Source organism: Phalacrocorax aristotelis, chromosome 5, assembly GCF_949628215.1.
Source record: "Phalacrocorax aristotelis chromosome 5, bGulAri2.1, whole genome shotgun sequence".
Classification (NCBI taxonomy): domain Eukaryota; kingdom Metazoa; phylum Chordata; class Aves; order Suliformes; family Phalacrocoracidae; genus Phalacrocorax; species Phalacrocorax aristotelis.
The window spans coordinates 28,130,146-28,145,969 of NC_134280.1; the positions used below are offsets into that span (position 1 = coordinate 28,130,146).

Below are 15,824 nucleotides of genomic sequence, written 5' to 3' on the forward strand. Positions count from 1 at the left end.
GATTTATAGTTTATCTATATCTTGGTATTATGATCAGAGATGTTGTCTTTTCCATCAGCTTTCTATGAAATGAATATGAAAAGAATAAAACATGAATAAAGTAAGAAAGTGTATTAATTCTCATTGTATATGAAAGTGCATTAATCTTATCAGCACTAATTACTCATTTGGGAAATTCAGTTTCCTCAGTGTAGAATAATTGTATATAGACCATGCAGGGGTCTACTGGGTCTTTATTTACATGCTTTTTAAATGCCTAGGAGGATTTATCTGCAAGAGCGTTGCTTATATGTATATCGGGGACAATTCAGCACATTAAATCTTTAATTATGTAGCCTATATCTTCATAAGCACACTCCCATTCGTAAGCATGTCCAAGTATCAATTACAACAGTAGAATCCTAGTGCAGTCATTCTCACTGATCTTTCATATTGTATTCATAACTTTGATTTACTTAATCCATCTTTTTCAAAGGACTAGGTTTTAGAGAGGTAAATTGCCATTTTCTTTAGGGCTGTTAGAGCAGTTTTTAATAACAACTATTAAGACTGCTTTTGAGCCAAATTAATTTTGTATTTAAGCTGATAGTCCTCATTGATTTTTGTGTATTTATTCCTGATTTGCTTTGATGTAACTGGATAAAGACTCAATCCTCTCACTTCTACTCAATAATATGCAGCCATAGCAACTTGTGTTTAGAAAATGCCTTACCTTATCTGACCTCATAAGATACTAATTAATTTGTATCCCAGCTGTTCTCCTCCACATTGCTTTGAAACTGTACCCTTCAAACACAGCCAAACACGGTAAAAAGAAAAGAAAAAAAGAAGAAAAAAAAAAAAGAAGAGCTAACACTGCATGAAAACTGGGGACTTCTCATTGTTAAACCCTGTTGTTTATAACACTGAAGTAATTATCACTCTCCATTTCAACGGGAGATTTTCTTAGGAACTTTCTGTGTAAACCATTCTCAAAATATTTCCCAGGGAAAAAAGACCTTCTCAGTTTCCATACTGAAGGAGACCTCAGTTGGTCTCATCGGTAACTCCTGGACAGAAACCTCTGCCCACTTCATTAAGCAGTCCACAGCTACAGGCATCGGGATAATACAGTTAGCATTGCTCATTTGCTACCACGGCAAAAAGATATGTAGGTGTTGCTATTCTTAGTTCTATGATGGGAAGTGGTAACAGTATTCACATACAGTGCATAGCAGTATTTTGGGGCCCACAACTGGAAGTTTACTGGTTTTGAGTATACAGTCTCCATTTTTCTTAAGTAAATTGTCATGTCCTGTGCTGTCATCCTTTCTTAACCCTCCTATATCCATATGTCCTATGGATAGGGTACTGTAAAAAAATAGATGCAAGATGATTGAAAAAAAAGACATGAATTATTGCGTAATAAACAAGAGACAAGGAGTGGCACGTGAGTTTCTCAGAAAAGTAGTTAACCAATACAGAGAAACCAGCTTTACCTGGATTTGTCCATGACAAAGACATTTAGTTAGTGGGAAACTAAGGAGAAAATGCAGGAACATGCTAAGATGAGCAAAAGCAAGTTGGGAACTGAAGACGTAAGGTTCATCTTGCAAGTTACAGCAATCCTGCTTTCCTCAGACAGAAGACTCCCAAGGGAAGTTGTGGAAGAAAAGCTGTTCATTATGCATTGTATATAATGTGTATTGGTTTTTGGTCTTTTTTATATAATCAGGCAATATATCAATATAGGCCTTATGACTGGAATGGTTTGAGACATTAATACCACCTAGCCACCTATAACTATTGATGTAAAACACAGGGTACTAGAACACCAGAAGCCTGGTAAATCAAAGGAGAAAGGGGGACAAAAAGGGATCCCTCTTTAGATATTTAGGAGTGCTAAGTGAAAGAAACAAGACAATATGGAAAACTAGAATATATTTTCAGAGTTGAGAAAAGGGTGAGAAAAGACTAGTAATGTCACGTGCATTATCCACAAAGGGCATCCTCATCAGAACGTTGGCAGTGTTTCCCTGCTCAGACCCAAACCCTATGTTTTAAACTTAATTGAAGCTGTCAGTTTATTAGTGCGTTTATCTTCTTAACGTTAACATGTAGAAAAGAAAATGTAATACTATAAAGTTGTTCTCAGTTATTTTGCTTCATCTTGCTGAAATAATTAGCAGAACCAGAGTTTAAATAGGCAGGGATATTAAGTTTTAAAAAACCAAAATCACTGCAACTCAAGAAAACAGATCTAACACTAGTCAAGAATTTAATCAGTGCCAGGAAGTACATTAAAAAGTTGAACAAATTACCATTTCAATTTGCTGCCAATTTGATTCAGTGCAAACTTCAAAACTGTTAGTCTAACACCACGAATTTTAGTATAGAACCAAGAAGTTCACACTAGTAATAATTAGAAAATTGCAGAGCTTCTTTTAAGTGGCAAACAGATCTGTCATTGCACCAACGAACAACTGTATTTGATGACAGGGTAACAGGGATTTTGGATATTAGAAACAAATACCAGGAAACCATCATTTCCACAACTGACCCTCTAAATTAAGTATCAGACTTCAACAGGTTGTGCAGGTTCTCCGACTGCTACTTTGGAAGATACCGGCTTGTTTGAAAGTACAGACTGCAATTACCTAGCTAAGTGACAAAACACGGAACTGAGCATCCTTATTTAGTTGCTTGAGCTTATTAGTCAGTTCATACATCTCTTCTAAATTGTACTGAATAGCCCCAACATGAGACTGTAAATTCTACTTTCCCTGGTTGCCAAATCCCACCAATTTCGAACTGGCTGCATATAATAGCAGACTGGATTTGTGTAGCCAGTGTATGTAAAATTCGCAAAACTAAAATAAAATCCTCCAGGAAATCCAGATTGACTTACAGTGAGAGGAGACTGAACAAGTGCAAACACACCTAGTCTGTGACTGAGCAACTTCTGAAGGAATGGTAGTTTATCACAGGTTCAAAAACCATGGAGAAATTAAATGCAACAGAAGTTAGAGCAAAGGGTCCATAATATAAAGAAAAAGAACTGTGGGAAGACCAGACTGAGCAATCTATGCATAGAAGAGTGTGCTTCAGATATGTGAAGACAACCTGTTGCATTCCTCCCTTTATTCTGTTGCAGTCCACTGCAGCAATATGTGTAAACATCACATACCTGGAAACCATTGGCTCCTCTTTCCACTGGGAAATGTTTTCTTTCACAGGAGTTTCCATCCTATCACTCTTTTCCCCAGTGACATGACAAAAAGGAACAATTGGGATGCACTGTACTAGGTGGCAGCCAGATTTCTGTCAGCTAGAGCAACTGCATGTTGCTGCAGGGATTCCCAAACCATACTCATTTATGGTGGTCCCAGTGATGAAGAAGCCAGGACTGGGGAAGTACGTAAGTGTCTTCAAGCCATCCTTCAAGCCAGTCCTGAACTGAAATTCAACTAAAGAAGATCTGCCCCTTTCTACCTGGAAGCATTCTCTGGTAGGATACAATATGAAAAAACATCACTTCAAAAAAAAAACATAGGCAAGGCAACAGGTTTGAAGATTCAAAAATAATTACCTCTCTACAAAGATCATTTTAAAAGACAGAATACCAGCCTCTGATGGCTGTCTACTGGCACGATCACTTTCTCCATTCTTAATAGCTAGAACAAGCAAAAATAGGGTCACACAGACCTATCAGACCCAACGCTATCAGTTCCAAAATAGTTCCAAGCAGAGCAAGGCTGTCTCATCTTGGCAATGAAAATCTATGTGTATATGACAATTATTGCTGAAGTTTACCATCTACCTCCAGAGATCTTTCTCCAGAACTATATTTACAACTAAATCCAAATGAGTATCCTCTGAGAAGAAATCTTTCATGAGAATGAAAAAGTGTATGCTTCCTCTCTCACTTTGTATTAACTGAAAGATTAATAATACTTTAATAGTAGGTGTTTTGTAGAAGGTACAGAAAAATAATGAACTGAAACCCAAAAGGGTCAGCAGACTTACATTCAATAAATGTTTTATTTGGGGTGCTCTAATTACGTAGATAGGTAAAATCATGTAAATCTACCATATAAAACAGACCTACATCTGTAAATATACACCACACCAAAATTTGTTCTGACATTCACATATTCCTTCATAAATATATAGTATGGTAAAAAAAGTAGTGTATAACTTTGTTATTCATGGTGGCATCATTCACAGTGGGAGACGTTCCTGGAAGCAGAACATCTGTCTCTGACTTCACAGTCCACCTATTTAAAAGTTACTTTTAGGATCTCTGAATAATAGCTATGTTTACAGAAACACACACGAGACATTTTAAGTGCTATATGTAGTGGTCAATGATATACAAAGATAACATGTCCTTTTTAATAATGTAGAAAATCTTATCTCTAACACTTGTTCATTTTGGTCTTACAGGTCTTAGTATTTGTGACATATCAATTATGATCCTGATCCTTGCAGCTGGTCAAATTTTCTTCAGGAATTACACTAAAATAATGAAGAAAGAGAAGAAGGAGAAGAAGAAGAAGAAGGAGGAGGAGGAGGAGGAGGAGGAGGAGGAGGAAGAAGAAGAGGAGAAGGAGAAGACGATGACGACGACGACAAAGAAGAAGTAGAAGAAGAAGAAGAAGAAGGAGAAGGAGAAGGAGAAGAAGAAGAAAGAGATTTCTGTAGTGCTTCCGGGCCTTTATTTTACTATTTTTGGATTCTCCAAATAATTCATTTTTTAATGCTTAACCAAGATGTGAGTATGCTCTGCTACACAGCAGAAATTCCAGTAGTGCTCAAGCTGGCAGCGCTGGGGTTTTAACCCACTGTTATACAAAGGTAAGCTAGTTCAAGAGAGGCAGCAATGTTGTTTTCCTGAAGGGCTATCTCATCTGAGACATTGTCCACACAGTCCAACACTGTGTCTCATAAATGTACAGCCTCACTTGGAAAATTACATGAAGTCTCCCAAACAGCCCTTCTTTACACCACAGCAGCCTTCCCCAAACTCTAAATATCCTTTACTCCTTCCACTGCCAAAGTTGCTTCCCATAATTTGAACCCTTAAAATAGACTCCACAGGGAAGGTCTGGTGTTTTGTATTATTTTTAAATACAGGAAATAAGTTTGAATGTCACAGTAGGTCTTACCTCCAGTCATCTTTGGTTAAATTTGCCAGGATATTCATCTCTTCTTCTTGCATGAGTCTATAAGCAGCACTTACATGATGATTTTCAAGAACAGAACGATCATTGTACAATATTGCAACATCTGACCTAGTGTTAAAATAAAAAGGCAGAATTTGCAACAGCATCCTGATGATGGCATTGGGGAAGGTAGGATTCTGTTTTGTATATCAGACTATGTTTATTTGTTCATGCTGTATCAAATACTAATAAAATTTCCATCCCAATTCCATAAAAAATTATCGTTATATCACTGTGTATACTGTATGTGGGAAAGTAATATTTTAAAATATGTAATGTTTTATTTATATAACTGTGACAAAAATTTGTGAGATCTTTGAGCTTCTTGTCTGTAAATAGGATCACAGAGCCACAGAAATGCTCTAATTAGGCTACTCAAGTGCTCTTTAGTGACAAAACCATTCAGAATGTAATGGATTCACCAGCAGAGGGGGCTTCACACACAGCATGGGTATTAAGAAGTTACTATCCCAGTTCTGAGAGACATGTGCTTTGGCCCATGTCACTCATAATCAGAAGGAGCTGTAAATAATGAAATATTTAAAAACTTCAATTTTGTATGTTTTAAATAGATGCCATTTTTTTGTCAGAAAAACAGCCAAACCTTGAGCCTTATAACAAAGGAATGAAAGAGATGCTAAGCTGAAATTTGATTGCATTCAAGTGCTTCGTAAAGCCAGACCCTTGCCATAACATTAGCACCCTCTAGAGTATCTTTTCCCTCTTAATTAAAGATTAACCTACAATACCAAAATTACATATAGATTTTCACAGTTTCTAGTAGAATTTCTAGCACAGAGCTGTTTTGTTAGAATATGCAGTGCTTTGATGAATATTTTTCAAGAGCAGGTAAAGCAGACTCCTCAGCTGAGGATACAAAAAACAAAGCATAGCCTAGTGTCAGAGAACAATAAGATGCTTTGTACTAGGCTAAGTATCAGGTGTACCATTTATTACCCACTAATGGAATGGTCAGTGATTTTCCTTTGATAACATGAAAATATTGTAAGGGAGAGAGGTCTATGCTGTTGTTCTGGACCAGAGGCTAGGATGCCATGTTGCATCTGCAAAAGAATACAGTTAGCCTGTCTTTCAAACTGGATTTCTTTCTCAATTTCTTTTTTGTAACTACTGCAGATGCTGTCAAACAATGCTAGGAGAGGACTCATGATAGGTATTTCTAAAGCTGTACTTGAAGGTTTCTCCCTCGATAGTAGGACCCTGTAAGTTTAATACAGAACTTGAAACAAAATGTAGAACCTGATGTGCAGACACATTGCTGAAAGTGAAGTGGTATTTTTCTGGGGAAGAAATTTGGTAGAAGAAATTTTTGAGTCAAAAGTATCAGAATTTATGTGAGCAAATAGAGGGGTGAGGGGTTTTGAAGTCCATGTTCTGAATCTTTTTTAAATCTCTCTTGACATATCAGCTCCAAAATATAATTATTTCAAACACTATGGAGTTAACTCGTTACTTTTCCACACTGTTTTTGTTCATGTGAGCAGTGCCATTAACTGTACAGAGGTCAAGGAAGCAATTTGTAAAATCAGGAATGACCTGGCTACATCCTGGCTGTGTCAGTAAGAGGTATGAAACAGTTCAGACCAATGAACAGCAAACTCCAGATATGACACTTAAGAGACCAATTCGCTTACCTTGTCTGAATATGAAAATTGTTTGTGGTCCCAGTATGTTCGTAATCATGGACGGCAGCTGCAAAGATCATTGCTAAAATTTCCAGTTCTGTGAGCCAGTGCTGGTAAACAAAAAGCAAATCTTAGTCATATTTTCTATAATAGCCTAATTCAGATTAAAACTACAGACTGGAAATGTTTTGCATTACCTTCAACTTAAGTAAACTTAATTCTTGTCTTATTCCAGGTAACTATATATCCACAACACCTTGTAATTCCTTGTTACTCCTTGTACTTTTTATGATATCTCTAGGACCAAGTTAACGTTCTTATGGTCACTAGCAAAGTAAATATTGGCAGCCAAAAATGTAAGTTATTGAGATAGTTACATGGTATACTTTGTAGCTGTTTTGAGTAGGAAGTATCTAATCTGCTAGCCTGTACATGGCACTAGCCAAACCTTGATACGAAATTAAGGTTATAATTTGCCTTTTAGTGAACAACATATACAGTACATAATAAATTCTAGGTACAGCATCAGCATTAGCTATATTTTACCAGTGTACGTAGCACTAAAATTAGGCCCATGGGAGATTTTTCTGTTATATATTTTATCACACTTTGTACTAATGCAAAAAAAGGGTGCATATGACTAGTATGCAGTTACACAGAACAAAAGGTAATCCAGGTCACATATATAAAATAATGCAGACCCTAGAGTTTTGTGCACTTTTATACCTCTTGCTAACCTAGGCTGTTCTGTGTCACTCAGCTTGTAAAATAACCTCTGTTGTTTTATCTTTCAATTTCTATTTCTTGAATGATAAATCATCCTTGAGGAGAAAATTTACTCCATCTACAAATGGGGGCAGAAAAATCATACGATAATTAACCCCCGCAGTCATAGGACTGATTAAGTCAAACGCCAGTCAAGCATTTCCACACCTATTTCTGATTTTTCTAGTGTAGAAGTAAGCTTCTGTACTAAAGGATTGAAGAATGGTGTCATCCTTATGCACTCATATAAGCATATACCTGTGCATGAATGGATATACGATGTATAAGCTGCCAGAAGTAGTATGAGCTTCCAATAGTAGTACTTCTTTCAAACAAGAAGAAAGGAAACAGTCAAAATTCATAAGTAATGAGAGAACGATGAAATAGGTCATGCAGCGACAAAATAAGACTGCTGAGGAACAACAAGTACTGGCTGTTGGTGAAGCAGTATAGATTAAAAAAGGTCACAACAGAGGAATGAGACTGTACTGTAAGCAGTTCTAAAAATGGAAACAATGACCTTCATCGTATTGTGTGTCACAAGAAACCAGGCCATGACCGGTCCTGGCTTTCACAATGTTTTCAACATACCAAATAGAATAGAAACTCAGAAATTATTAGTAACTAAAGCTAAACATAAACTTTTTCTTTAAGACACCTTTTCAAAGATCAGCTTTTTTAGTAACCAGAATAGTTGCTAGACAACGCATTTATAAGTAGAAGAACATTTCTTACGAACAATATCTATGGGCTACACAGAAACTTCATACAGTACTATATGAGAGCATGTATTCTAGAGACTGTAGTGTAGCTGTACGGTTAAAATTCAGATCAGTATTCAAATCAGAGAATCAAAGAACTACTTTCCCTAAAGGATTTCTAAGGAAGCAGGTGAAAGCTTACAGAGACTGCTAACAAGTGGTTTTCTCAAAGGGAGATAGAAATACAGGTATCTGGAGCTCTGCAAGACTGCGAAGAGCTGAAACCTGCTTCCCTCTTGGAATATACTATGCCATGCAGGTGAAACACCTATTGGAAAAGATCTCTTCTACTGAGAGATGTTTTCCAGTATTATAAACTGCCTATAAGTAAACAGATACATTTCAACTTTTCATGAGCTCTGGTTCAAACTATTTCCTTAAGCAACGATGGATTAAAAAATGAGTAAGAAAGAGAGTCTCACAATGCACTTATTGACAGTAAAGAAATTTTTTCCTTTAGTTTGAGCATTACAGGTACGTGGGAGGAGAAAAGGGATGGTGGGAAGATGATCGATGACTCAAAAGTTCTTTACAAGATGTATTCCCTGGGACTTGGATTCTTAAATCTTTATAAAAACGAACACTTCATAAATGCAAGCTTGAGCTATATATTTCAGACGTATCATCTGGGATTTAATCTCTTGGGAAGGTTAATAGATTGTGTGCCATCTGTGATATCTAACTTTCTAACATGCTGATCTGAGGTCGCTGGATCTTGTTTCTTAAGATGGACAGTTACTTTAGGAAAATACAGTGATCATTTCTTTAAACGCGACTCTGAATATGTGTTATTCCTCACTGGAATCTCTCTAAAGGTTTGTGGAGAAGCATAAACTCTGACCAGCCAAATTTTTTGGCAAATGCTGAAATACAGCTGTTTTCCAGGTGCCTATAAAAGATACAAAATGTACGACCTCAACAACAGGAATCATGAAAAGAATTTTCTAGAATCCAGCTTTTTGAAACATTTGCTTCAGTATATGTTTCAGAATTGAACAAAGAAGACATCAATTCTTCGCAAGATTTGGGAGTGAGTATCAGTTCCTTAAGATACAACGAAAACAGAAGAACTTCAAATCACATGCCAATCTGCAAAAATTTTATCTAGAATTACATCAAATTGCATCCAATCCACGTATTTGTTAGAAGATACAGCAGAGTGAAAAGAGGCATTACAATGAATGTATTCTGAAAACTATTTGCTTGAGATGCAAACTTTAAATTGTTATTGAGTAAGGTTCTGTAGGGTTAACCAGGCAACAGAAAAAAACCTCAAGTTAAATAGAACATTTGCATGATACTGATGCATTCTCAAACTGCAAATGACATTTGGGACAGAAATACTTTGCAAGCTGCAGAATCACTAGGCCTTCTTTCAAACACTGATTTCTATAATCGTTCCTTCTGCCTGGCAAGCTACATCTGTTTGAAGGCACTCTTGACTAAGTGTTGTCCTAGTTAGATATCTTTCCAAGAACTTTCCAATATCATAATTCAGCAATTCAAATGTGAATATTTAAAATCTGGCCTAATTTTATAGGAATATTTTGTAGCAGCATTGCAATATTAATGAGATTTTGCAGCAAAATAACAGAAGTAAAGTCTAAGCTTTTCTGAAAACAGTTGTCCAAATCACATCAAAGTGCAACTACAAGGTTAAGATCCTAGTATTGTAAAAGTTGAGTTGAAGAGGCCTTCTCATTCTCGTGTGCACCCGGAGGAATAGCAGATATTCAAATAAGAAACAGGTTCCTTCATCCAGTGTTCGGAGATACTCAAAGTGTGTTGCAAGGTTATTTAATCAATGGCTAAACATCCCAAATTGACTAGGATAGCTCTGGAAGTTGGAATCTTGTCCTGGCATCACAAAGAAAATATGGATGCTACTGTCTTTTTTGAGGGGTAGAGGGGCACAGTTACAATGGGCCAAGGGGATGTTTATCAATTATAATACAAGAGGGATTTTCTTCCCTGTTAAGCTGCTGATCCAGATGTATCCCTGCAACAAAGACATGACCCACATCACTTAATGCTTGCAGCTGATCTTACAGTAGAAGACAAGGGTAGGATAGGAACCATGATCTAATCTTTTCAAGCTTTCTCTTTTATTAAAATATTACTTTTATAGGTGAACATCTTTTACGACAGCTTTGGTTTGGAGTGATCTTGGCAAGAGCTGTCTAGCCTATCCTTCGGTCTAGTAGGGAAGTCCTTTCTCAAGACAACCCTCTCAATAAGAAAAGGAATCTTGGCTACTGTAGACTGCAGGCTTCACTCTCCAAGTAGTACTTGTGTTAAAGTGTACCTTTAAAAACTTGATGCTTAGAAGCAGAACACTTCTTCCAAACAGTAGAATTAAACCCTGCAATGCCTAGGTACTTGTTCTTTTCTCCCCAGAGGCCAAAGGCAAAGCTTTCAGTGAGAAAAGACTTAACATAAGTCAGTAATTGTCATTTATTTATATATATATTAAAGCACAAACATTTAGAGTCAGCCCTAAAAACAGAAATCAGACACTATCACTTCCCACCTTTTTTTTTTTATGAAAGAAGTGCATTCATAGTGAAGAAAAATCATCAAAAGGCCATTAACAGAAATGTCCATTTTCTTTTGGTCAGTATTTACTTTTGTCTAGCAAACTGATAGTGAGGACACTCCCACTGCTGGTATTAAATCAAAGGTGTTTAGAGTAAAAATGCTTGCACGGATGTACTTCAGTTCCCAAAGCAAATACTAAAAAATATTGGGATATTGCAATAGTGCAAGGCAGATAGAATCTCCTGCCTACTATAGGCACATACAGTATGCAAGAGCAGTCCTGAATAAGGTTATAAACTAAAAGAAAAAGCAGCTGCAGAGTATTTGAGTAAGCCTGCACTGATTCAGTGTATCTTTCGACAGCCAGGACCTCAGCAGATACTAAAGCTTCCTTGCCTGATCACACCTCCCAGGCTCTGATGTGGAAGCAGAAAATTCTCACCCACCCACTCCTGCAAATATATCTCTTTTAGTGTGATATATAATGCCCGAGCCCAGGCAATGAAAAGCAAAAAGCATTTAAGGAGGATTTTTCTTATTTTTTTTTCCTCCACATCAGGAGTGTTTCAGCCTGGAAGAACTGTTAAAATGACATAAAGTTCCCAGCCTGAACTGTACTTTTGAATCCATCTCTGCACAATTTTCAAGGGAGCTTTTTCCTCAAGGAAGGCAAACGTACACATGTATCCAAAACAGCGTAGGCTAAGAAAAGAAATAAATTGAACTTTGAAGTATTTCTTACCATGATACCAGTGTGAATCATTATGTAATGCACAGTTTGAGTAACATCAGCTGCATGGATCAAATTGTGATATGGATTTTTGTACTTGCTGTAACCAACCTCAAGAGCTTCAGCAAATGAAATAAGATTGGGAACAGGAATCTGGTGGGAAGCAAAAATTGAAATTCTTTTTTTCCTGCAACAGCTGAAAAGTTAATCATGCAATCAATAAACCACAAATAAATATACCATAGACTTTAGTTAATAAACAACAAAAGTAAAATTTAACATGTAAAGATCTAATATCTTACTTGCATCAGGAAGCCTTCACCCAGTTCTTGTAGAAGTTATGCGCCTCTAAATACACCACACACAGCATGTGGTTAGTGTACGAGAGACTGCAGAGGTATCAACCAAATAGTTTTCAAGAGATGCCTGTCTGTCTGTACCAGGAATGCATAGATTTCTCATATAATACATGACAGACAGGAGTCTAACAATAGGATTATCTCTTTTTCTTCACCAGTTTTACCTTGCCTGAGACAAGGTTTCTTTGAATTGGATAATCTGCCTTCCCTTCCTTCTCTTCCTCCAGGCAACGTATGAAGTACAGGTACTATCTAGTCCCATTTTTTTCCCATATAATGAAATTACATTTTCCTTAAGATTTTTTTTTCTTTATTTAAAAGCTCTGCAAGGTAAACAGTGGGACTGAGAATGGGCTTAAACTCACTGAGCCAGTAATATTGTGCACCTTCTGACTATGTTGCTAATGGTAGCCCTGGTGTGGTTCTGACTTCAGTGACCCAGAGCTTGAAGGGAAAAGCTTGATTGGAAAATCTGAGTTTGTGTTATGGTTAAAATTAAAATACTCAAACCAATTCAGGGTGAGGCAGCCCCTTCAAATGGAGTGCGGTGTTTTGCAGTGGAGAGATTTTGAAACTGTAATTAAACTTTCATTCGGTATTATTATAATGATAAATTTGGCACTTTGATCCATTTTTTAATCTCAGCCTTTCAAAGTGGGTTGTAAGTACTCCATATGGTATTGCAACCCTCTGCAAACAGCATGGAAAAGCAGCCTTCTCTTTATAAATCTCCCAAGCTGGTTAGGAGAGGAAGGTTTAGCTGAAACCCCTGCTCAGTGTTGGGCAACCTACTATGATCTAAAACATGAAAAAGTACTTAGGACTAACTACAGTTTTCTGCCTTATTAGGAATCTTTGTTCAATAAAGCTGGGACTCTGATTCAGTACTGCTGAGTAGATGGGCTGTATACATAATCTGTCTATTAATTATGTATATTTAAAAAATATATATTTAATAATATATGTATAATAATTATACATAATCTGTCTACCTAAATGCTGTAAACATCATTTAGCTGCTCACTAGCAACATCCCATCCCAAACGGATGTGACATGGTGTACATAACTTTTCATTTCTTGGGCTGCAGAAAAATTTGAGTGCTCTGGGTGAAGTTCCATTTGGTAAAACTATTGGCATATTACAATGTTTGATTTGCCATATCCTTTGAAATTCTGCACTGCATTGTACAATAAAATACCATTTCAAACATATCCTAGCTTTCTTGTATTTAAAACTTGACATACTTATTTTTGCATACAAATTTTTATTTGTGGCTAGATTCTGACCTTGAAACGGCTCAAAAGGTCATATCGGGTAAACAGCTCATACATCATAAATTTCAGGCTGTGCTCTCCACTTGCTTCATTTAGGGCAAATACGTCAAAAGACCATTTATCAACATCCTGTAGATGAGGGGAAAACAAAAAGAACATAAAGTTTCCATCTGTTCAAGTAGGTTTCCAGTTAATCACTGGAAAAGATATTTTTGGTTTTTTGGGGTTGAAGGGGGAGAGTTTGGTGGGTTTTTTTATTGTCCAATTCTTTCAAACTCCTACTGTAGAAAACACATTAATAACTATTTTAATGTTAGCGATGAAAATAGTTGTGCTAGGTATGAATAAAATACTTGTAACATGACCTATGCAACTTTGTGTCCTTCGAATCAAATGCCTTAATCTTTCAAATTTAACTTTCTGCTTAGAAATTGTCTATAGAACTCCATGGAGCCAATGTGAATACCCATCCTTTAACTAGGCTGTTATCCAGTGTCATTAACACTATAGCCATATACCAATTTGAGAATAATATAACATTGTTTGACTTTCAGGGGAAAAGGTGAGGCACTACATTCTCAAGAAATACCACTTTTTAATTGCATACACAGCCATAGGAACTTTACTACTATAAAAGATTGCCTTTCACGTGAAGTACAGTAATCCTTAAATTCACAGCAAACAGTATACTTGTTCCATAAGCTGCGGCTTCTTTTGTTAGCTCCATCCCAATATTAGTTCTCCTTTTTCTTTCCTAAAAAGGAAACAAATTCTGCTGTCTGAGACACTGATTACCATACCACTGGGAGCTGATAAAACCACGCCTCACATTTCTACAAAAATTTCTATAGAAATTTCATCCTGTTGCTCTAATAACATCTAAATGAAATCACAACTAATCAGTGAAAGTATAAACAGAATCATATGCTATCTGTGAATTTTTAACTTCTCTGTTCTCTGTGTGTTCAGTTCTGTAGTACTAAATATGGCTAGGGTATGTTCAGTAGAAAAAATACATTTATATCTCTCCAGAAGTCACCAAATGTAAGTACAAATACATTCAAATTCCACAATATTAAACTTATTTCACCTTAAATGTTACTATCACTTCTGCTGGGTAAGCCAAACCAACCATGCTAGAAGTTCTTCGGTACATCCTAAAAGAACAAATAAAATATTAAGTAATAGTATTTCTCTAAAAAGTACTGGAACAATTTGTCTTTTTAAAATTCTTCTTTCACAGTTGTGAAATAATACTAAGCTATTTACGGGTCTGATCCCAAAGATGATATAAGTCTTTTGATGAGCTTACGAGAAAAGCTCCTCTGCTGGTCTTTTATGTTAGTGTAGTCTTTGGTACACTGTCATGTAGAAGTTGCCAAGCTATGAAGTTCACTCCCAGAATTTTCCAAAGTCCAGGAAATTTAATTACAAATTTAGAGGTTTTTAGAGGATTTCTGTGTAGAAAAATACAGCCATTGCAGAAATTGAAACCTCAATCCTGGCTCAAAGTTTTGCTTCAGGTTCATCACTTAAGGGATCTTCAACGACAGATTCTGCAGTTAAATGCAGCACTTGCTAGAACAAGAAAACAAAGGTCTCACCTTTCTACAAAAATCCCAGCCTGTACAGCATGCACAATGCTTCGGAATTTGGGCTTTTCTTCAGGTCTCCTCTTCACTATTCCCATTTCCCTTGTGAATGTAGAGGCTAACCAGTCCCGCACTTCCAGCGGGACCGAATCCGACTGGATGTCAGAGAGCTCATCCTCAGTGTCCAAAAGCTTCCTACAAAAAAATAAATAGCAGGTAACCAAGAAGATGGCAGAATGAAGCAAAAAGAGTACGGACAGGTGAGCCACTAACAAAAGTTAATTTAGCAGGAGCGGAGGTCATCTGTAGAATTGACTCAGCAATATAACGTCTTTATATTGCTTTACATTGCTGAGTCAATGTTGACTCAGATAAATGTCCTATCTGGTAGACATATCAAGGCCACTGGGAAGCTGGGCACAGCAGATATCCTCTCTCTCTCCCCCTGCTCATATTCCAGAAGGTAAAAGATACTCAAATGGAAGATATTCAAGTAAAGGCAAGTGAAGTTTTTTCTACAAAGATGTCACAGCTTTGCTGGATTGAAGTGTAATCAATGAGTTACAAAATCCTGAGGAGAGGTCTGAAACAGTGGCTGACATGAGCACCTATAGAAAGAGGGGTTGCTGTTATAACTGAGAACACCAGCGGTCCTCCAAAATTGTACAAAAAATATTTTGATACTTAAATGCAAAGTAAATTGTATTACACAGCAAATGGAGAATGCATTTTAATGAACACCCCGTATACGTTTGCCATGTTATTCCAGTGCAATAAAAGTATTAAAGAGAATTAATTCCTTCTGTGTGGAGATCTGCATCCCTGTTGAAGGCAGGGTAACAAAATCATAGCAGTAAAGCTATTATACAAGATTGGATTACAAGCCAGCCTTCTTAGTTGTTCAAAAGGTTAGAAAAGCTATGTATTCCTCTCGCAAAATATAAAAAGTATTA

General features: G+C 36.6%; 1 protein-coding gene across 5 annotated transcripts in view; it reads right to left on the bottom strand.

Annotated features, from left to right (window-relative positions):
• The window catches only part of PDE1A (phosphodiesterase 1A), a 165,335-nt gene that overhangs the window by 30,652 nt on the left and 118,859 nt on the right, over window positions 1-15,824 (bottom strand). For all 5 annotated transcript variants that reach the window (XM_075093667.1, XM_075093670.1, XM_075093666.1 and 2 more), the window contains 6 exons: window positions 14,884-15,066; window positions 14,370-14,436; window positions 13,292-13,408; window positions 11,657-11,797; window positions 6,860-6,960; window positions 5,148-5,273 (listed from right to left, as the gene is read on the bottom strand). In XM_075093667.1, coding sequence (XP_074949768.1) covers window positions 5,148-5,273; window positions 6,860-6,960; window positions 11,657-11,797; window positions 13,292-13,408; window positions 14,370-14,436; window positions 14,884-15,066 — 735 coding nt within the window. The remainder of the gene's footprint in view (window positions 1-5,147; window positions 5,274-6,859; window positions 6,961-11,656; window positions 11,798-13,291; window positions 13,409-14,369; window positions 14,437-14,883; window positions 15,067-15,824) is intronic.